We start from the raw sequence: 22,076 nt of genomic DNA, 5'->3' as shown, positions 1-22,076 counted from the left end.
TGATATCCACGGGGCATTGGTTCCAGCACCCCTAGGACACAAAATGTGTGCATGTGCTAATCCTCTACATAAAATGGCATAGTCTTTGCATATAATCTACATACATCTTCCCATGTACTTTATTTATTTATTTATTTATTTATTTATTTATTTATTTATTTATTTTTTGAGACGGAGTCTCCCTCTGTCGCCCAAGCTGGAGTGCAGTGGCCAGATCTCAGCTCACTGCAAGCTCCACCTCCCGGGTTCACGCCATTCTCCTGCCTCAGCCTCCCAAGTAGCTGGGACTACAGGCGCCCGCCACCTCGCCCGGCTAGTTTTTTGTATTTTTTAGTAGAGACGGGGTTTCACCGTGTTCGCCAGGATGGTCTCGATCTCCTGACCTCGTGATCCGCCCGTCTCGGCCTCCCAAAGTGCTGGGATTACAGGCTTGAGCCACCGCACCAGGCCTATTTATTTATTTTTTTAAGGCAGAATCTCTCTCTGTCACCCAAGCTGGGATGCAATGGCGTGGTCTAGGCTCACTGCAACCTCCGCCGCCCGGGTTCAAGCGATTCTCCTGCCTCAGCCTTCTGAGTAGCTGGGACTACAGGTGCCTGCCACCACACCTGGCTAATTTTTGTATTTTCAGTAGAGAGCCCAGTGTCCATTAGCAGGAAATGAATGAGCCCAGGAAGGAATGAGCTATTTACACAGCAATGCTGGATGCATCTCCTCATAATTATGCTTAGTGGAAGAGGCCAAAGAGTGCATACTGTATAGTTCCATTTACACAGAATCCTAGAAAATTCAAACAAATCTACAAAGTCTTAGAAAATGCAAACAAATGCCAAGGAAAAGAAACCCTGGGTACCTCCCGAGTGGGGAAGGGTGGGAGAGAGATATTCCAAAGGAGTGTAAGGAGCCCTGTGTGGGCGATAGGTGTGGACATATTCACCATCCTGATTGGGGTGGTGGTTTCACAGGCTCAACCTATTTATGTTAAAACTGACCAAATCATACACGTAAACATGTGCAGTTTGTTGTATGTCAATTCCACCTCAGTTAAGCTGTTTTAGTCTGTGTCAATGCACTTTTCTCACCAGTAAATCCTAAGTGTTTTCCTCGTTGCAACATAAAATCCTAGTCATAATTTATAGTGGCTGCATGTTATTCTAGAGTTGTTTGGCTCTTAGAGATTTAAAATTAATCAGAAAAATGTATTAGAGCCCAAACTATAGTGACAGTAAAAAATGACCAGTGGTTGCCAGGGATTTGTGGGGAAAGATGGAATAGCTGAGACAGGGCATGTATTAGGGTGGTGCAACCATTCTGCATGCTACTGTCCTGGTGGATATTTGACACTCTACATTTGCAAAATCCAGAAAACTTAATAGAGCAAAGGGTGACTCTTAATGGACGCAAATGTAAAAATATTCAGGAGGTTGAGGGATGCCACAGATGAAATGCAGAATGTGGCAAAACAATCTAACTGTATTACAAATGCAGGAAATAAACTCACAGAAGGGAGCGGAGGTGGGGGGATGTTGAAGGGCCCTGCCCTTTGGGCACCTCAGCAAGGAGCAAGGGGGCACTGAGTTTCCTGCCTTGGGGCTATGACACCACCCAGGAACCCCTGATTTTTCTGTTACTTATGATTGGGGTTTCTCCAAAAAGCAACAGTCTCCTTTGCAAGAAGTGGCCACACCATTATCAAGCGGTGGACAGTGTAAGTTTGGGGCTGGGAAGATGCTCTGGGGACCACACTGCAGCTCTGCCATTCTTGGGCTGGGTGAGCTGAAGGAGTGCTTTCACCCTCTCTGAGTCTCGGTTTCCTTGTCTATAGGATGGAGTGAGGTGAGTGCTTTCCTCCCAGGGTTGAGGGCTCCAGTGAGCTGGGGCTATAGAGCACTTGGCCTGTACCTGCACATCGTGAGCCCTCGTGAGGTGGAGTCCTGTGGAGCTGCCACAGAAGGCAAACCCCAGTACCAGGGGAGATTTCATTTGTCCATCCACGTACCCACCCATTAATCCATCCATCCACCCATCCACCCACTCATCCATCTATCTGTCCATTTGTCCATCCATCCATTCATCCATCCATCCATCCGCTCATCCATTCACCCACCCACCTACCCATCCACTCACTCATCCTTCCCTCCCTCTGTCCATTCATCCAGCCATCCCTTCATCCATTCATCCATCCATCCACCCACCCAGCTACCCATCCACTTATCCATTCCTCCATTCACTCACTCACCTATCCATCTGTCCATCCATCCTTTCCTTCATCCATTCATCGACCCATCCACACATCCATCCCTCCATTCATCCATGCCTCCATCCATCCATCCATCCATCCATCCATCCATCCATCCACCCACCCACCGACCCATTCATACCATCCCTCCCTCCCATCCATGCCTCCATCCATCCACCTAACCTTCACTCATCCATCCAATCCATCCATCTCATCCATCCATCCACCTACCACTGACCCATTCATTCCTCCTCCTCCTCCTCCAATACCATCCCATCTTTCCATTCACCACCCATTCATCCTCCATCCACAAACCATCCTCTCCATCCATCCACTCACCCCGCGCCATGTCATTCATCCTTCCATCCATCATCTATCCACCACCCACTCATTCATCCATCCCTCCTCCCATTCAATCCTCCTGACCCACTCATCCATCCCTCCCTCGCCATCCATCGCCATCCTCCATTCCACCCATCCATCCATCCATCCCATCCATCATCCATACTCCATCACCCACAAATCTTTTCTCCATACTAACTCAATACCACCACCCATCATCATCCCTCCATCCACCACCCACCATCCACTGACCATGCATCTCCTTACCCTCCTCCTCCTATCCATTCCATCCTTTCATTCACCCATTCATTCCATACATAAATACTTCTTATCCATCTAACCGTCTCTCTCTCCTCCCTCCCTCTCCTGCCTCCATTCATCCACTCATTCACCAGCCCAATCACACCATTCTCCATCCATCCACTCATTTACACTCATTATCCATCCATCCATCCATCCATCCATCCATCATCCATCCATCCATCCATACTCATCCATCCACCTACCCACTGACCATTCAGTCCATCCCTCCCTCCTTCCCATTCCATCCATCCTCCATTCACCCATTCATCCTACCATCCATCCATCCACCCATTCACTCATCCATCCATCCACCCACCCACTCCAACCCACCCACTGACCCCATTCATCCCATCCATCACCCAACCACCATCATCTATCCATTAACCATTCTCCCTCCCTCCTCTCCCCTCTCCATTCATCCACTCATTCACTAACAGCCAACCCCATATCCATGCCATCCATCCACTCATTTACCACTCATATTATTCATCCATCCATCCATCCATCCATCCATCATCCATACCATCCATCCCATCCATCTACCTCTGACCCATCATTCCCCCTTTCCTGCCTCCCAACCATCCCATCCATCCATCCATCCATCCACCCACCACCCACTCCACCCAGAAGCAAAGTTATTGAGTGCATCTGCTGTGAGGGTGACCATGGGGAACCCACATGGGCTGCTGCCCTTGAGGTATTTGGAGCAGGACAGCCAGAAAGGGTCACACAGTGTGGCCAGGGTGGTGAGGACAGTGTTCAGTAGGAGGATGTGACACCTGGACCAAGTCTTGAGGGGCAAGCACCCCAAGGTGTCTGAACTCCTGAAGCACAGCTATCCACCTGATTGCCCTGGCCCTGGGCTGCCCTTTCCTCAATGGAGCCTGCCCAGTGCCTGCCTGCCCATTGGAGGCCTGGCCTGGTTGAGGCCTCTCTCGATCCCTCACCTGAGAACAAACACCTCTCTATGCTCACTTGCTCACCCTCCACCCCTCACACAGAAGTGGCACCTATATCCTGCCTTTCACCTCTGCAGTCCTTGGGAAGTGACACGCACACCTCTAGGTGTCTCAGAACCTTTGGAGGCCCAGAAAGTGGATGTGCTTGGGGGTCTGAGTCTGCCCTGTCTTTCAAGGCCCTGCACTGATTGCCTCGCCAGGGTCACATTCGAGAAATCCCTTCACAGCAGCATACAGCCCAGTGCCATGCCAAAGACTGGAGCCACAGCCAGACAGGCCGACTCACACAGCCACCGTTTGAGTGACCGGGACAGGTGCAGGGGACACACCTGCTGTCTTCGGCTCCCCCAGCAGCCTAGGGTTCTCTCTTCTCGCCTCCCTCCCCAGCCTCCTCTTCCTCTTCCCCTTCCTCCTTCTCCTTTCCCTTCTCCCTCTTCCTCCGGTGGCTCTGACCCCTGCATGGCTACCCCTCACCGGGCTTCCTGGTGACTCAGGTTTGTGGATACACGGCAGGAGGGCTGTCAATTCAGGTGCTGTGTGACGTCTGTGCTGCCTCCTCCCTACAGTCACTACTGCAAATTCCGTGCAGCCCTTGGCAACAGTGTCTTGTCAGGGTAAACACAGCGGGCGTGGGCGGACTGGGGAGAGGCTTGGGGGACCAGGATGCTGTCTGTGTGGGAGGTCGTACTCCATGCGGCCTCTGGCTCTGAGTCCCAGCCGGGGCCTGAGGCTGGGAGCTGACACGGGGCTGGGGCTGTCGGCTCCTGGCTCGACCGTGTCTGGCCCTCCGTTTGGTGGGTGGTCATTCCCACCACTGCTGTCACGTCCTTGTCACAGAAAGCAGAATCGACAAGCATTTTCCTTGGAATGGTCAAAGCCCCCACTCTCTCCCTCCACTGGGGCCCCTCGAACCCCATGGGAAAGCCACAGGGTGGCGATAGGTTCCCGGGGCAGTACGGCTGCCCACTCTCCCACTCTACACTTGCTGGAGGCCGACATTTCAGTAACCAGCAATGGGGGCCACATTTGGACTCATACAGGAGAATGGCTGCAGCGCTGCTGACCCGCCCGGCCCCCATCACCTCCACAACCCTGGTAGATGCTGCGAACCTGGCAGTGGGGACCGGCTGAGGCTTGGAGGCAAAGAGGTTGGGGACACTCTCGCTTTGGGGGTGCCGGTGACTCCACAGTCACCCCGGCCTGATGGAGCCCTCACCGTCTTCCCCAGAACAGCTCCCTTTCACCATTAGGAATGGGGTACAGCTCTCTGCACCCTGCACCATGCGGGGCTGCCTGTGAGCTCAGACAGGGCTCCTACCTGGGACCGTGCCACGGGCCAAGAGGGGTGTTAAGGTCCGACCCCCGAGCCTGGGCACCACCACTGCCTGCCCAGAGGGGACACAGGGTCAGATCCAGGGGACCCACCTCAGGCTTCAGGGCCGCAGGAGCTGTGCTGGGCAGCTTGTGCTCGGCTAGGATTCCTGCAATCCCCCCAGGGCAGGGGGAGCCTGGCCTGGAAAATCTCTGCCCCGAGGCCCCCCTGGAGCATGTCAGGGTCGGGGGGCTGCAGTTGGGGCCATCCTTGGGTTTCCCCAGGGCTCAGTGCCAGTGGGTGGAGGCCCACACCGGGAAGTGAACAATGGTCCCCTCTGGCCTGGCCCAGTTGGCTCCGGTTTCCTAATCCCTGGTCCTCCTGGCCCGGGCCACACACTCAGCTTCCTCCACGTGCCCAGGTCCTAGCAGGGAGTGCAGACCCTGGGGCCTGGTGCTGGCAGGCACCACAGGAGGGCAGGAGGGGTTTTGTCCCAGGCCCCAGGTCCAGGCAGCAGGTCAACCAGGGAAAGAGGCTTGGTGCCTTGGGCCCCGAGTCTCCAAACTGTCAGGGTGAGTCTCCTCCCCACTGCCATCATGCTGCTGGCATGTCCCCCTCTCCTTGGGCCAAAGCTGGGAACTCAACTCAGGGCCCATTTCTATTTTCAGGAGGAGAAAATTGTAGAGAGAGGGGAGGGCCCCCAGACCTCAGTTTACCCACTGGTGACACAGGGGTGCCCGCCTGTGCCCTCCCGGGCTGGGGCAAGCAGTGGTGGGCCCAGTGGTCTTGTGGCTTGGGGTCGGTATGAGTTCTGGTTCTCTAGGCTTTTCCAGACAACTGCTGGGCTCGGTGGGCGAGACCGAGGCTTATCAGAGGCCCAGCCTCGGGGGCAGGGCCCCCATCATGAGTGAGAGGTGGCTCGCGGAGCCTGGGCACGCTATCACCTCCTCAGCTCTCAGCCTCGAGGTCCTCATGTGGTCCCTGGGAGAAGGGGCAGACAGCCACTTCCGGCCACCAGCCAGCTCCCTGTGTGCCTCATTCTGTAACACGTCCCCTGGCTGGGCAGGTGCTCCTGGAGTTCTAATCACATGCAATTCCAGAGAAGGAATTTCTCAGCCTGGGAAAAGGATGGGCTTAGAGGGTGGTTGGGGGCTGGGGCCTCTGACACTGCTCCGTGAGCCTGGCCAAGAGTCCCATGCAAGTCAGTGGCCTCCCTGGACCCCGAGGGATCCCATATCCTCCCTGCCTTCGGGGAGGCCCCTTTCTGGAGTCAGGCCTGGAAACTGCCCCAGAGCTTGGGCCCCAGAAAAGGGTTGGTCCTCCCAGGGTAACATGAGCCTGATCAGGCCTGGGGACCTGCTTAGCGGGGGCCTGGGGGCCCGTGGGGGGCTACGGAGCCTGACTGGACATGCTTCTGGCAGGACGCCCCTCCCCCGGCCACCCTGGGCTGTCCTGCTAGTAGCTGGGCGCGTTCCCTGGGTGTGTGTTGGCACTCAGGCCACAAGGCTATCTTATCCTGAAGAAGGCTGTGTTTACCCAGGGAGCCATAAAGAGATGACCTCTGATAACCTGAATCAATATTTCCCCACTGGGGCTTGGGCCACTGCAGCTGTCTTCTTGATCATCTGGCAAAGGCCACACCCACCCCTTGACCCTCCCCTGCCTTCCTGCCCCCGTGCCAGGACATATAAGGACCAGACCCCTGCCCCCGGGCGCAACCCACACTGCCCTGCCAGCCACCATGGGGCTGCCACTAGCCCCTCTGGCGGCTGTCTGCCTGGCCCTGTCTGTGGCAGGGGGCTCGGAGCTCCAGACAGGTGAGAGAGCAGACACAGGGGTCTGGGGCCTGGCAGAGTGTCCTGGGGGCAGGGCCGGGCGGGCAGGCGAGTGGCATCTGGGAGGAGGAGGTGGTCCCCATGTGCATCCCAGCAGCATGGGTGGCTCTGCTGAGGCTCCTGGCCTGGGTTGGTCCCCTGCAGCCCCCGGCCCTGCTGACTTTTAAGCGGCTGGAAGGATGGGGTTCCCTTGCCATTCCTCTGGGGTTGACTGCCCGATGACAGTGTGGGTCTTGGGGCCAGCACCAGGCGGAAACAGCAGCCCAGGCCTCAGTGAACTGTGTCATTGTCCATAGGGGAGGAAGGGGCGGCCAGGACCCCACCAGAAGGCCCCATTCTCAGGTGGCAGAGACCATTGAAGAGTTGGGGCAGCACAGCCCTTGCTGGGGAGCAGGGTGCCCAGAACCTCCTCTCTTACACCCCGCTGGGCACCCGGCCACACTCCTCACCAGGCCGGGAGTAGAAGCCCTGAGACGGCTGTGGTGGGGTGACCAAAGACCAGCAGAGGGCCTGCGGATAGGAAGGAAGCTTTCCCGGCCAGGGGCCCTGTGCTGGGCTGGAAGCTGCTTCCAGCTGTTTCCACAGGGCCCTCCTCTGGAGGGTAGCCTGGGCAGCCTTCCCCCACCGGGCCACTCACCCCTCATTCACTGCTGTTCCCTCAGAGGGCAGAACCCGAAACCATGGCCACAACGTCTGCAGCACCTGGGGCAACTTCCACTACAAGACCTTCGACGGGGACATTTTCCGCTTCCCCGGCCTCTGCGACTACAACTTCGCCTCCGACTGCCGAGGCTCCTACAAGGAGTTTGCCGTGCACTTAAAGCGGGGCCCGGGCCAGGCTGAGGCCCCCGCTGGGGTCGAGTCCATCCTGCTGACCATCAAGGATGACACCATCTACCTCACCCGCCACCTGGCTGTGCTGAACGGGGCCATGTGAGTGTGGTCGGTGGCACCCCTTCCACATCCTAGCAAAGGGGGCTGACGGTTCCCAAAGGGGTCTTCCTTGTAGCCCTAGGAGACCCCTTCTGCCCTGGCACACAGCTCAGGAGAACAGCCTTGAGGTTTGGGTTCGGGTCACTAATTCGTTCAACAAACACTGATGAGCCCCCACCATTCCCCCCATAGGCAAGGGGTTTCAGTTATCCCTTTGCCTGTGTCCCTGACAGCCCCTCCCCTCAGAGCCCACCAGGCTCGGGACAGCCTTGGCACCCCTGGAGGCTGCCTGTGTCTGGTCCTGTGCATGGAGTGGCCGTGTGCGCCCACCCCAGGCTAGAGTTACAGAAGTTGGTGCAGGGGGGCTGTGGGAGCCCCTTCCCCACTCCCAGCTATTGTTTCCCTATTGTCTCCAGAACAATGAGGCCCTGTAAGTGCATTCCTGTCTAGCGGGTTCCCCACCTGCAGGACCTGCCCCTCTTCTGCCTGGGGATATTCAGTTTCCTGCAAGGGGCTCCAGCACAGGCATGGGCAGGCGGGTAGAGGCCCTCAGGTGTGGCCGGGCGGGTGGGTAGAGGCCCTTGGGGACCGAGGGACAGAGGCTGGGGTGAGTGCCTCTACCTGGCCCAGCAAGGGGCATTGGTAGGCGGTGGTGCAGGGCCTCTGATAGCCTCAGGGGCAGTCTGGTGAGGGTTTGGGACCCTATGGGGTGATGTTCCACCAAGCAGGGGGCCTGGAAGGAGGCTGGGCAGCCTGGCCCTCCCTCCTCTCCCAACCTGGTGCCCTCAGGGCCTCTGAGAGGGGACCCTGCCCAGGACCGTGCCCCGAGGAGGGAATGGAGAGGAGGGCATGCAGGCAGGCGGTGGCTCTGCTGGGGAAGCCCAGCCAGCGGAGATGGACAGGTGCTTTTTGGCCACTGCCCATGTCCCTCCACCCCAGAGGCTGGCCAAGTTGGTGGCCCCAGGGCAGGAGCTGGGCCTGGCAGAGCCACCGCCACCACCCCAGGTGCCCAGCTTCAGTCTCCTTTGGGCGGTGGGGTCCCGGGAGGACAAGCTGGGGCATGGGTGCCTGGGTGGTGAACCCAAGAGTGAACCTGACGTGCCCCCGCCAGGGTCAGCACCCCACACTACAGCCCCGGGCTGCTCATCGAGAAGAGCGACGCCTACACCAAAGTCTACTCCCGCATCGGCCTCACCCTCCTGTGGAACCGGGAGGACGCCCTCATGGTGCTCAGGGTTCCCGGGCTCCTGGGGCTGCTCAGGCCTCTGGGTGGACCCCAAGGGAGGGCAGGGAGGGCAGTGGTCGGACCCCTCACCGAGAGGGCAGGGGTGGGGCAGGGCCTTGGCAGCGCAGGGCGTCGGTGTAGGACTTGGGGGGCAGCAGCAGAAGCCGGCCTGGCCCTGAACCCCCAGGCCTCACCCTCCCCGCAAACACACTCAGCTTCTCAGGGACCTGCCCTTCCAGGCCGCTCCCTGGCTGCTGACCCCAGCCTTCCTGCCCCACCTTTCTGTGGCTCAAACAAGCCTCGAGTCTTGGGGGTTCCTGGCGGCTGCCCTGGAGGCTGTGGGTGGGGCGAGAGGTCAGCTCACCTGCTCCCTCCCCCAACAGCTGGAGCTGGACAGTAAGTTCCAGAACCACACCTGTGGCCTCTGCGGGGACTACAACGGCCTACAGAGCTATTCAGAATTCCTCTCTGACGGTGAGGCCCGGAGGGCTTGGTGGGGGCAGGGTGGGCTGCGGGCCCCCAGGGGCCCCCGCTGAAGGACTGTGCATCCCCAGGCGTGCTCTTCAGTCCCCTGGAGTTCGGGAACATGCAGAAGATCAACCAGCCCGATGTGGTGTGCGAGGACCCCGGGGAGGAAGTGGCCGTCGCATCCTGCTCCGAGCACGTGAGTCCTCTCATTCTGGGGTGGGAGTCCCGGCGGAGCTGGCCTCTGAGCTGCATGACCACCCTGCGTCTGTCCCCAGCGTGCCGAGTGTGAGAGGTTGCTGACCGCCGAAGCCTTCGCGGATTGCCAGGACCTGGTGCCGCTGGAGCCGTATCTGCGCGCCTGCCAGCAGGACCGCTGCCAGTGTCCGGGCGGTGACACCTGCATCTGCAGCACTGTGGCCGAGTTCTCCCGCCAGTGCTCCCACGCCGGCGGCCGGCCCGGGAACTGGAGGACTGCCACGTTCTGCCGTAAGCCCCGGCACCCTGCAGGCAGGGGACCCCATGCTGGTGCTTTCCCCAAGCCCGGTTGGGAGCTGTGTCCGAGCCGGGCACTGGGAGCCAGGGGGGACATTCACCGCACCGGGCACTGGGAGCCGGGGGAACGCTCACTGCGGGCTGAGAGCCCTTCTCGGTGCACTTCGGCGTGGAGCGGCTGCTGTGCCCCAGGCTCACCCTCACTGTGTGGCCTCTGTGGTTCCAGCCAAGACCTGCCCCGGGAACCTGGTGTACCTGGAGAGTGGCTCGCCCTGCATGGACACCTGCTCACACCTGGAGGGGAGCAGCCTGTGCGAGGAGCACCGCATGGACGGCTGTTTCTGCCCGGAAGGTGTGTGTGGAGGAGGGCCCTGCCCTGGCACTGCCCGCTGGACGAGAGGCCTGCAGCTCTGGCCTCGGGTTCTCACCTGCGCTGAGGGGACGGCTCCGCTAGGTGGTGGGCGCAGTGGCAGCACAGAAGTGCTTCTCCTTCCACCTGATACCAGGGGCAGGTCCGAGGAGAAGAGGCCTCGGTGTGAGGCCCTTCCCAAAGGGTGGCTTCAAGGAGGCTGAGAAGGGAGTTGCCTTCCTGGTCATCACCCTGGGGATAGACCTCCCCCTGCCCGGCCCCTGACCCGGAGCCTGGCGGCCTTTGGGAGGAGCTCGATTGTCAGGGGCAGGAAGGTGGCCTGGAGGCTGGGGCCCCATGGCCAGACCCCAACCCAAGGACCAGGGGGGTACCACAGGCGTCGGTGCAGGGGACCAGTGGTGGCTGCAGGTGGGAGGCCTGGCTGGCAGGGTGACGTCGCCTTCCTGGCTGTCCCAGGCACCGTGTATGACGACATCAGGGGCAGCGGCTGCGTTCCCGTGAGCCAGTGCCACTGCAGGCTACACGGACACCTGTACACACCGGGCCAGGAGATCACCAATGACTGCGAGCAGTGGTGAGTCCTGGGGCCAGGGCTGGGTGCGGCAGAGGCTGGGGCGGCTGAGCCCTGACCCTGTGCCCCGCCACCCAACAGTGTCTGTAACGCTGGCCGCTGGGTGTGCAAAGACCTGCCCTGCCCTGGCACCTGCGCCCTGGAAGGCGGCTCCCATATCACCACCTTCGATGGGAAGACGTACACCTTCCATGGGGACTGCTACTACGTCCTGGCCAAGGTAGGCTGCCCAGGGTCAGGGGTGTGGGGCAGAGCTGGGGCTGGCATCCAGGCCCTTGGCCATCCAGGGGTGGGTGGGCTGGCTGTCCCTGAAGCAGAGGGTGCCCGTGGGCTGTCCTGGGGCAGGTGACCGTGCTTCTGCTCCCTGGCTGGAGGATAAGAAGCGGGCCTTCCTTTCTAAGCCACTGCCGGGTCCTAGGGTGCAGGGTGCGGCCCGTCCCGGCCCTCAGCTGCTGCACTGCCTCTTGCCTCATCACAGGGTGACCACAATGATTCCTACGCTCTCCTGGGCGAGCTGGCCCCCTGCGGCTCCACGGACAAGCAGACCTGCCTGAAGACCGTGGTGCTGCTGGCCGACAAGAAGAAGAATGTGAGTGGTGCCGCCCCCCTCCTTCTGGAGCCCCAGGTCCCCCAGCGGGGGCCCTTCTCAGCCCTGATCAACCTTGGCCTTTCCCGCAGGTGGTCGTCTTCAAGTCTGATGGCAGCGTGCTGCTCAACGAGCTGCAGGTGAACCTGCCCCACGTGACCGGTGAGTTGTGCCCCAGGGAGGGGCCCAGGCCCTTCAAGCTCCGCTGGGCTTGCAGTGATTCGGACAGTCCAGCCGTCTCAGACCCAGGAGGCTGGGTGGAAAGGTTCCATGGGAGGAGGGTCCCTGCAGCACCTGGCAGGCTCTCTCCTGGGTCCTCTGCTGGAGGGGGCGGTGGGAGGGTGACATCCTCCTGCTGCTCACCTGGGCCAGGCAGGCCCTGGGAGCCCCGCCCCTCACTGTGCCCCTTACCGTGTCCCTCACCGTGCCCCTGCCTGCAGCGAGCTTCTCCATCTTCCGCCCGTCTTCCTACCACATCATCGTGAGCATGGCCAGTGGCCTCCGGCTGCAGGTGCAGCTGGCCCCAATCATGCAACTCTTCCTGACGCTGGACCAGGACTCCCAGGGGCAGGTGCAGGGTAAGTGGCCCCACCGGGATTGCCCCAACAAAGGCCCACAGGGGGGCCTGCTAGCCCCAGACCCTTCCCAACCCTGTTCTGGCCCCTCAGGCCTCTGCGGGAACTTCAACGGCCTGGAAAGTGATGACTTCAAGACGGCCAGTGGGCTGGTGGAGGCCACGGGGGCCGGCTTCGCCAACACCTGGAAGGCACAGTCAAGCTGCCATGACAAGCTGGACTGGCTGGACGATCCCTGCTCCCTGAACATCGAGAGTGGTGAGGCTCGGCAACATGGGCGCCCCCACCCAGCCTGCCTGGGGTCCCGGCCCATGGTCTGGAAGGGCAGATGGGGCTCCCAGCAGGACACATGGGTGGTGAGGGGCAGAAGTTAGGTGGCTCTCCTCCAGGGGCAGCCCAGCACCAGCTGCTTCCTGCTGTGGCTAGTTTATGGCGGCCATAGTGGCAGCCTGCCAGGTGACCCGGAAGAGGGCCTGGCCTGGTCCCTACCTGCCCCATCACATCCGGGATGCTGGGCCCTTGAGGGTGAGAGACGGGAGGTGGTGGGTGCCCTGCAGGGGTCTCTATCCAGCCTGGAGCTGCCTGGAAATTTGACTCAGTGGGAGGAAGGGGCCTGGGCATGGGTGCACAGAAGGAACCATATCTGGGGCCTAGGCAGCCGGGCAGCAGGGCCCAGGGCATCTCAGGGGGGTCCCAGGCCCCGCTGAAGTTCTGACCCCCACTCCCCAGCCAACTACGCCGAGCACTGGTGCTCCCTCCTGAAGAAGGCAGAGACCCCCTTTGGCAGGTGCCACTCGGTCGTGGACCCCGCTGAGTATTACAAGGTGGGTGGGACTCACACCCCCAGGCCCCCATGCCATCGAGGTGGACTCAGGGCCTCCCAGGCCCCAGGCCATCGAGGTGGACTCAGGGCACTCCCAGGCCCCATGCCACCTGTGAGGTGGACTCAGGGCCTCCCAGGCCCCCATGCCACCTGTGAGGTGGACTCAGGGCACTCCCAGGCCCCCATGCCACCTGTGAGGTGGACTCAGGGCACCTGGCCAGGCCCACTGGTTGCCGTGTGTGCGTGTGAGCTTGCGTCTGTGAGCGCCGGGCCATGCTCTGCCTCCCTGCCTCACTGCCCGCCCACCTTGCTCTGTCGCCCAGAGGTGCAAATATGACACATGCAACTGCCAGAACAACGAGGACTGCCTGTGCGCCGCCCTGTCCTCCTACGCGCGTGCCTGTGCTGCCAAGGGGGTCATGCTGTGGGGCTGGCGGGACCGTGTCTGCGGTGAGTGCCGTCCCTGTGGGCTGACTCCTGGGGATGGGGTCCAGGCTTTGAGCTCCTGGGACGGGGCTGGGGGCCATGAGCATGGGTGGTCCAGGGAGAGGAGTTGGCCCCCTGCAGCCACGGACCAGGCTCCAGCTTCATCGGCCAGTGGTAGTGGGAAACCAGCTCCTCCTACAGCAAGGGGCGGCCACATAGCAGGGGTGGAACCTGGGGCCGGCCTGGAGCTGTGGAGGCCCAGTGTGGAAGTGGGTCCCAGAGTGTGCACTCCCTGGTCCCCTGGCAGCCCTGGGGATGGGAGCTGGGCGTCTGGCTCCTCCCGCCCCTCACGCCACCCCATGGTCCTCTGCAGACAAGGATGTGGGCTCCTGCCCCAACTCGCAGGTCTTCCTGTACAACCTGACTAGCTGCCAGCAGACCTGCCATTCCCTCTCTGAGGCCGACAGCCACTGTCTTGAGGGCTTTGCGCCTGTGGACGGCTGCGGCTGCCCTGACCACACCTTCCTGGACGAGAAGGGCCGCTGCGTGCCCCTGGCCAAGTGCTCCTGCTACCACCGCGGCCTCTACCTGGAGGCGGGGGACGTGGTCGTCAGGCAGGAAGAACGATGGTGGGTACCTGCTTGGGTGTCAGGTGTGGCGTGGGGGCGGGGGAGCTCCTTCTGAACCTGCCCCAAGCGGAGACCTGGGAGACTCTACCTGGGGAAGCTGAGACACCCAAGACTGAGGGGTGCCTGGGGTGGGGGGCGCTGACAGTCACCAGGCTCACATGTGTCCTGGGGAAGCTGCGGGCTGTCTGTGGCCGTCTTGCATGGGCCCCACTCATCCCCGGCCTTTTCCACAGTGTGTGCCGGGACGGGAGGCTGCACTGTAGGCAGATACATCTGATCAGCCAGAGTAAGTGGCACTGCCCCGGCCACCCCTCCCTGCCTGCCCGGCCACCCTCCCTGGCCACCTCTCCCTGCCTGCCCTGGCCACCTCTCCCCGGCCACCCCTCCCTGCCTGCCCTGGCCACCTCTCCCCAGCCATCCCTCCCCGCCTGCCCCGGCCACCTCTCCCTGGCCACCCCTCCCCGCCTGCCCTGGCCACCCTCCCTGACCAGCCCTCCCCGGCCTGCCTGAGACCCCCCAGTTTCAGCTGGAGCTGTGGCCCCTCTGTCCCATAGGCTGCACGGCCCCGAAGATCCACGTGGACTGCAGCAACCTGACCGCACTGGCCATCTCGAAGCCCCGAGCCCTCAGCTGCCAGACGCTGGCCGCCGGCTATGTGCGTGGTGGGGGTGCTGCTGTGGGCAGGCAGGGATTCCTGGCTGACTGAGCCCGGCTCCTGTACTGTGCCCCCTGCCAGGGTCTGGGTGCTGAGTCCTGAGGACACAGGACCTGTTGATGCTGTCCCTGTCCCTGGGAGGGAAGTGGCAGCCTGTGAACCACTAGGGCACAGGGGCCAGTGTAGGGCCCTCAGCCAGCAGCCCTTACCAGTCTCCCTGCCCAGTGGCGGGACTGAGGGGAGGGAGGCCTGAGCCCAGGCTAGAGGGAGTGGTGGGAGGTCTGGGATGTGACAGAGACTGCATGGTCAGGCCTTTCCTGGCTGCGTATCCAATCCTGATGGGCTACAGGTGGGCTGCAGGGAGGGCAGTTCAGGGAGGGCTGCAGCCTCACCTGTCCACCCCTCTCTGGCTATTTCCAGTACCACACAGAGTGTGTCAGTGGCTGTGTGTGCCCCGATGGGCTGATGGACGACGGCCGGGGCGGCTGTGTGGAGGAGAAGGAATGCCCTTGCTTCCATAACAAGGACCTATATTCCCCCGGGGCCAAGATCAAGGTGGACTGCAATACCTGGTAAGCTGGCCCGGCCTGTCCTGGCTGCCTTCCAGGCCCCACGTGCTCTGCAGGGGTGGCCACTGGAGAGCGGGCCAAGGGGCAGGTGCCTCTCCTGGGGGGGTCCGCCTGGGTCTTGCGAGATCCTGTGGCAGCCCCTGTCCCACGGGCAGGGTGGTCTCTCATGTCAGCCGCTGGTCTTGAAGCCATGGGGGAAGGGATATTTGGAGCCACTTTTGGGGCCTGCAGGTGTTCTGTGTGGGAGACACAGGGAGCTGTCTGCACGGTGTCCAGGGTCTTCTCCAGGCACCCATGAGCGGGTCCTGGGTCCCTTCAGGCTCCTCTCCTGTCCTCCTCAGCACCTGCCAGAGGGGACGCTGGGTGTGCACCCAGGCTTTGTGCCACGGCACCTGCTCCATTTACGGAAGCGGCCACTACATCACCTTTGACGGGAAGTACTATGACTTTGACGGACACTGCTCCTATGTGGCTGTGCAGGTGCGGTCACGGGCACTGCCTGGCTGGGCTGCTTGTGGTCAGGGACCCTCTGCCTGCCCCGAGCCCAGTGCTCAGCAACCTGAGAAACCCTGAGACTTGGGAAGGCTGGCCTTTCCTCAGCCCCAGACCCACACCTGCACCCGCAGGAGGATTCGGTCTTCTAGCCAGGGCTGGGTGGGGGTGGTAAAACCCCTCTGCACTGCCCAGTTCTGTGGTTCTCCTCTGGGTCCTCCCTCCTCTGGGTCCTCCTCTGGGTCCTCCTCTGTGGTCTTCCTCCGGGTCCTCCTCTGGGTCATCCCTCCTCTGGGTCCTCCTCTGGGTGCACAGGGCGGGTGGGGTTGACCACCCAGCCATGGGGACTGAGGGCACCTGTATGGGGAGCTGAGTAAGGGCCAGGGCTAGGCCGCTGCCCATGAGGCTCTCCAGATCCAAATCCCACAGCCCTTTGAGGCACTGTGATCCCCAGGGACAGGGTATGGGCCTGCAGCTGGGTCAGGTCCTCGGATGGGCAGGGCCAGGGCCTGGTTTGTCTGCTCAGTGGCTGTGGCCCCGCCAACTGGGGCGGGTGTGCCCTGGGACACCTGGGGCCCAGCTGTCCTGGCTGACCTTGCCCTCCTGGCCCCCAGGACTACTGCGGCCAGAACTCCTCACTGGGCTCATTCAGCATCATCACCGAGAACGTCCCCTGTGGCACGACGGGCGTCACCTGCTCCAAGGCCATCAAGATCTTCATTGGGGTGAGTGCTGCTGGCCCCGGGAATGTGTGAGCCCTGCGGGACCCTCAGACCAGCCAGTGACTGGGCCTCTCCTCTGGGCAGAGGACGGAGCTGAAGTTGGAAGACAAGCACCGTGTGGTGATTCAGCGCGACGAGGGTCACCATGTGGCCTACACCACGCGGGAGGTGGGCCAGTACCTGGTGGTGGAGTCCAGCACGGGCATCATCGTCATCTGGGACAAGAGGACCACCGTGTTCATCAAGCTGGCTCCCTCCTACAAGGTGGGCTACCTCCCTGCCTGCCCTGCCCTTTCCTGTCCTCTCCTGGCCAGCCCCCCACCCCCTGCCCTGGTGTTTGCGGGACAAGCCCCCGCCTTCCCTCCAGCCCCTTTTAGGAACCCCCGGGGTGCTTGTCTCTTGCAGGGCACAGTGTGTGGCCTGTGCGGGAACTTTGATGACCGCTCCAACAATGACTTCACCACACGGGACCACATGGTGGTGAGCAGCGGGCTGGACTTCGGGAACAGCTGGAAGGAGGCCTCCACCTGCCCGGACGTGAGCACCAACCCCGAGCCCTGCAGCCTGAACCCGCACCGCCGCTCCTGGGCCGAGAAGCAGTGCAGCATCCTCAAAAGCGATGTGTTCAGCATCTGCCATGGCAAGGTGGGCTGGCCAGGCCACGGCGGGACAACTAGGCAGACCAGGGCTGTAGGTGGGCGGTGACTATGGGCGGGGCCTTGGGCGGGGCTAACTAGGCAGAGCAGGGCTGCAGGTGGGTTGCAGCTGTGGGTGGGGCTGACTAGGCATTGCAGGGCTATGGGCTGACTGTGGATGTGGTTAGGGTGCCGTAGAGCATGCTAATGATCAGGGCGTGGCCACAGCAGGGTGAGGTCTTGGGCGCTCTTGGGGCTGGGGTCTTCTCCACACGCTCCTCCACACCTTCAGGAGTCGCCCTGCTGCATCACCACACAGCACTTGTCCTCCAGCTTTGGCTCTGGCTGCTGCATCCTTTGGTCACGTGACCATATAATCAGCCTCCCCTCTGAGACCCTGGGCTGGACCCCCAGCCTCCCTCTGCCTCCCCAGGCTCAGATATTCACCTGGAGGGAGAAAGGACATGTGCCCCCCATGCTTGCACATCCCCAGCTACAGGCAGCTGGGGAGGATGGGTTCTAGGATGGCCATGTTACAACTGAGGATGCAGAGGGGCTGGGTGATGGGTCTGCACAGCCACGGCAGGACAGGCGTCTCTGGACCCTCTCCCCAAGGTTGGCCCTGCTGGGGCCCTGGCTGGCTGGTGCTGGGTGACGTGCCCTGTCCCAGGAGCAGGGCTGGCCTCTGGGTCCTGAGCTCCAGGGCACCGGGGGAGTCCTGGCCCCATGAAGGCAGCACGGGCCCAGGACAGACCAGGGTGTTCTTCCCAGGTGGACCCCAAGCCCTTCTACGAGGCCTGTGTGCACGACTCGTGCTCCTGTGACACGGGTGGGGACTGTGAGTGCTTCTGCTCTGCCGTGGCCTCCTATGCCCAGGAGTGTACCAAAGAGGGGGCCTGCGTGTTCTGGAGGACGCCAGACCTGTGCCGTAAGAGCCCGCCCGAACTGGACCCAGGGCCAGGAGGGGGATTGGAGGTGCTGTACTGCGGGCCGGGGCGGCACTCCTTGCCCATCCAGGTGATGGGTGTGCATCACCCACCCTTTCCCCGACTTCTCCAGTGTCCTTTTTTGGGGCCCTATGGGACCTGGGTTGGCAGAGCAAGCTTGATACGTCTGCGCCCCAGCCCCCCTCCCCAGATTCACCCTCACCCCGGCCCATGCCTGAGCGAGCCTTCCTGCGTCTGACCCTGGCCCTGTCTCCCCCAAGCCATATTCTGTGACTACTACAACCCTCCACATGAGTGTGAGTGGCACTATGAGCCGTGTGGGAACCGGAGCTTCGAGACCTGCAGGACCATCAACGGCATCCACTCCAACATCTCCGTGTCCTACCTGGAGGGTGAGCAGGGTGGGGCGGGCCTCCGCAGGGGTGACGGCCGAGGGGCCTGGAGGGTGAGCCGGGCGGCACTCGGGAGAGGCAACAGCCCACTGGCCTGGAGGGTGAGCCAGGTGGCCCTCGGGGGAGGCGACAGCCAATGGGCCTGGCTGTGTGGGGCTGAAGGCTGATGTTGTCTGGAGACTCATGGGGACACCCGGAGGGAGGCCTGACCCTCAGGGCACCCACACCCCAGGGTGGCCAGGCTCCCCGTGCTGCAGGGTCAGGAGGGAAGCAGGCTGGCATGGAAACTGGGAGTGGCAGGGGTGGGAGGTGCTGAGGTTTGTACAGAGCAGGGCGGGTTGGGGAGCATTTCAGACAGGTCGGGGAGGCCCCTGCTGGGTGCTGGCGTCTGAGCTGAGAACCAGTGACGTGAAGGAGGGACTGGTAGGAAGTTTGGGAGGGAGTATCCCACCATGGGAGAGAAACATGGGTCTTGGGACTCAGGGCTGCTCAGGGGCCTGATGAGACTGCGCAGGGCTCCTCAGCGGGCATGGTTCAGAGCCCAGTGGGGTGGGGAGATCCAGGCCCTGCCTTTCCAATCCCTGGCATTCCCAGAGGGGCATCCTCTGGAGAAGGGCCTGCCAGGGTAGGGATGGTGGGTGGGGTGTGGTGGATTGCGCTGGTCCCAACCCCATGCCCTGTGTCCACCAGGCTGCTATCCCCGGTGCCCCAAGGACAGGCCCATCTTTGATGAGGACCTGAAGAAGTGTGTCACTGCAGACAAGTGTGGCTGCTACATCGAGGACACCCACTACCCACCTGGAGCGTTGGTTCCCACCGAGGAGATCTGCAAGTCTTGGTACCTAAGCCCACGTGGCAGGGGACCTGGGGGAGCTGCACATATGGGCACATGAGTACACACACACGTGTGAGCAGCCAACAAAGAACACGGACACAAACCGATTCCACTTGAGAAGTGCAGCAAAATGGAACAAATGCACACAGGGCATAGACCACATGCCACCCACAGTCGCACGGACCACAATGCACCAATGCACACAAATGCACACAGCATACCACATGCACACAGTCACACACACAATGCACACATGCACACGTGAATGGACGCTGACACACAGGCACAACACAGTCACACATGCACACATGTACACATGTCTAGACACAGATACCCAGGCACACAGTCACACAGTCACACATGTACACATGCATGGACACAGACTTGCAGGCACACAGTCACAAGTACACACATGCACACATGCACAGACACACGCAGGCACACACAGTCACATTTGCACACAGTGCACACATGTACACATGCCTGGAAACAGATACCCAGGTACAGTCACACATGAGTACACAGAGTCATACATGAACACATGCACACACACATACACTCAGTCACGCCATGCACACACGTACAGTCACACATGCACATATGCTTGGACACATACAGGCACACAGTCCATGTACACATGCACACATGCACAGACACACACAAGCACACACAGTCACACTTGCACACAGTGCACACATGCATGGACACTGACACGCAGGCACAGTCACACATGCACTTACAGTCACACATGCACACGCTCACATGCATGGACAGTGACACAGGCACACACAGTCACACATGCACACATGCTCACATGCATGGACAGTGACACAGGCACAGTCACACATGCACACATGCTCACATGCATGGACAGTGACACACAGGCACACACAGTCACACGTGCACACATGCCTAGACACAGATACCCAGGCAGCACTCATGGTTACACAGTCACACATGCACGCGTGCATCGATGCAGACACGCAAGCACACACGGTCACACGGTCATACAAAGCACCACATGCACACAGTGCACACATGCACACATGCACACATGCAAAGATACAGACACCCAGGCGCATACTCAGTTACATAGTCACTCACGTACACATGCATGGACACAGACACACAGGCACACATAGTCACGCAGTCATGCATGCACACAGGAGCAGGCCACAGAGGCACCAGTCCCTCACTGGGGTGGGGGGTCTTCTGTTCTCATACCGACCTCTGGGCCTGGCTTTTTCCTTCCTCGCCTCACCCCTGCTCTGTTCCCACAGTTAGAACCCAATGGGGGGCTCTTCCAGAGCTGGCTTTGGGGCAGTGCCTGGGGGCTTTGGGCTCGGTACTAGCCACATGGGAAGCTGGGGGTCTGAGTAGGGTGGGCGCAGCATAAGTGGAGTGGGACTTGTAGCCATGTGCTTGCTTTGCAGTGTGTGCACCAACTCCTCCCAAGTCATCTGCAGGCCAGAGGAAGGTGAGTTGCCCTCTGCTGCCAGCCCTGTGGTGGCCGGGCCCATCCTGGGGAAGCCTGTGGGGCCTTGGATGGGTGGGGGGTGCTGCTCCCCTCCTGGGCTCTACCCTTTGGTCCCCCCGAGCTCAGACCCACCTCCGATGTGTATCAGCCCCGGGGGGTTGCCGTGACGCATGTTGTTTCTTCTCCTGGGGTGCCGGTCTCCTGTGGGGAATTTCCATCACCCTCTCCCCCGATCCAGCTTCTGCATTCTGGCGAGATTCCCGTTATTCAAAGAGAGGGGCTCCAGGACGGGTGCAGTCTCACTGGAGCATTTGTTGGCTGCTTGTGGGGGCTCAGGCACACCTGGCCTTCCCCCTACCTTGCTCCCGATGAGGTGATTCTTGCCCTCACCCTCACCCCTAGGAAAGATTCTCAACCAGACCCAGGATGGCGCCTTCTGCTACCAGGAGCTCTGTGGCCCCAATGGGACGGTGGAACAGCACTTCTACATCTGTCCCACTGTGCCACTCTCGTCCACCCTGACTACCTCCACCACCGTCCCCCTCTCCACCACCCCCACCACCTTCACCACCACCACCACCACCACCACCACCACCACGCTGACCCTCAGCACAGGTAAGGCCCCCGGTTTCCCCCGTGCTTCCTCAGGCTCTCACCTTCCCCTGCATCCAGCATCCAGCACACAGGGCTCTTTCAGGGGCAGGCCCTGGCCCGGTGTAGCCAGGCTCTGGCCTCTGCACACCAGCTGCAGAGTGAGGTGACAGTGACATTCCTCTGCACTGAGGTGTGAGGGGCGTGCCCTGGCTCCCCTGCCCTGGTGCATTCAGACGGCAGCAGACTGACCACATCCCCAAGCCCAGACCAGAGTGGAGGGTCATCTGGGGAGATTTCTGAAAACCAGCAGGAAACTATCCCTAAGGGTTAGAGAAATTTCCTTACGTTCGCATGCGTTTGTTCTGGTTGAAATCCTAGCTACCACCGAACAAGCCACCAGGGGTATGATAGCCACAGCAAAAGAAACTTTTAAAAAGTAAGACAAGATTTTGGCCGGGCGCGGTGGCTCAAGCCTGTAATCCCAGCACTTTGGGAGGCTGAGACGGGCGGATCACGAGGTCAGGAGATCGAGACCATCCTGGCGAACACGGTGAAACCCCGTCTCTACTAAAAAATACAAAAAACTAGCCGGGCGAGGTGGCGGGTACCTGTAGCCGGGCTACTCGGGAGGCTGAGGCAGGAGAATGGCGTAAACCCGGGAAGTGGAGCT

The 22,076-nt window shown here is 61.0% G+C and overlaps 1 protein-coding gene across 1 annotated transcript in view; it reads left to right on the top strand.

The window, feature by feature from the left end:
- Positions 1 to 6,866: 6,866 nt before the first annotated feature.
- Positions 6,867 to 22,076, top strand: part of LOC108539575 (mucin-2-like) — a 23,300-nt gene continuing 8,090 nt past the window's right edge. Inside the window, exons 1-28 of the mRNA XM_017888391.1 lie at positions 6,867 to 6,972; positions 7,653 to 7,923; positions 9,035 to 9,149; positions 9,532 to 9,622; positions 9,703 to 9,812; positions 9,892 to 10,102; positions 10,335 to 10,460; positions 10,935 to 11,052; positions 11,131 to 11,269; positions 11,528 to 11,638; positions 11,728 to 11,797; positions 12,076 to 12,213; positions 12,304 to 12,468; positions 12,940 to 13,034; positions 13,357 to 13,483; positions 13,833 to 14,088; positions 14,322 to 14,374; positions 14,643 to 14,743; positions 15,164 to 15,315; positions 15,654 to 15,792; positions 16,419 to 16,529; positions 16,611 to 16,790; positions 16,932 to 17,171; positions 17,933 to 18,089; positions 18,369 to 18,500; positions 19,191 to 19,338; positions 20,769 to 20,812; positions 21,215 to 21,427. Of these exons, the coding sequence (XP_017743880.1) occupies positions 6,897 to 6,972; positions 7,653 to 7,923; positions 9,035 to 9,149; positions 9,532 to 9,622; positions 9,703 to 9,812; positions 9,892 to 10,102; positions 10,335 to 10,460; positions 10,935 to 11,052; positions 11,131 to 11,269; positions 11,528 to 11,638; positions 11,728 to 11,797; positions 12,076 to 12,213; positions 12,304 to 12,468; positions 12,940 to 13,034; positions 13,357 to 13,483; positions 13,833 to 14,088; positions 14,322 to 14,374; positions 14,643 to 14,743; positions 15,164 to 15,315; positions 15,654 to 15,792; positions 16,419 to 16,529; positions 16,611 to 16,790; positions 16,932 to 17,171; positions 17,933 to 18,089; positions 18,369 to 18,500; positions 19,191 to 19,338; positions 20,769 to 20,812; positions 21,215 to 21,427 (3,889 nt within the window). The 5' untranslated portion in view covers positions 6,867 to 6,896. The remainder of the gene's footprint in view (positions 6,973 to 7,652; positions 7,924 to 9,034; positions 9,150 to 9,531; positions 9,623 to 9,702; positions 9,813 to 9,891; positions 10,103 to 10,334; positions 10,461 to 10,934; positions 11,053 to 11,130; positions 11,270 to 11,527; positions 11,639 to 11,727; positions 11,798 to 12,075; positions 12,214 to 12,303; positions 12,469 to 12,939; positions 13,035 to 13,356; positions 13,484 to 13,832; positions 14,089 to 14,321; positions 14,375 to 14,642; positions 14,744 to 15,163; positions 15,316 to 15,653; positions 15,793 to 16,418; positions 16,530 to 16,610; positions 16,791 to 16,931; positions 17,172 to 17,932; positions 18,090 to 18,368; positions 18,501 to 19,190; positions 19,339 to 20,768; positions 20,813 to 21,214; positions 21,428 to 22,076) is intronic.

The sequence above is a fragment of the Rhinopithecus bieti genome, unplaced genomic scaffold (assembly GCF_001698545.2).
Source record: "Rhinopithecus bieti isolate Rb0 unplaced genomic scaffold, ASM169854v2 scaffold_2032, whole genome shotgun sequence".
Taxonomy (NCBI): Eukaryota; Metazoa; Chordata; class Mammalia; order Primates; family Cercopithecidae; genus Rhinopithecus; species Rhinopithecus bieti.
The sequence above is the reverse complement of the archived record's forward strand: the minus strand, read 5'-3'. Positions and strand labels throughout refer to the sequence as shown.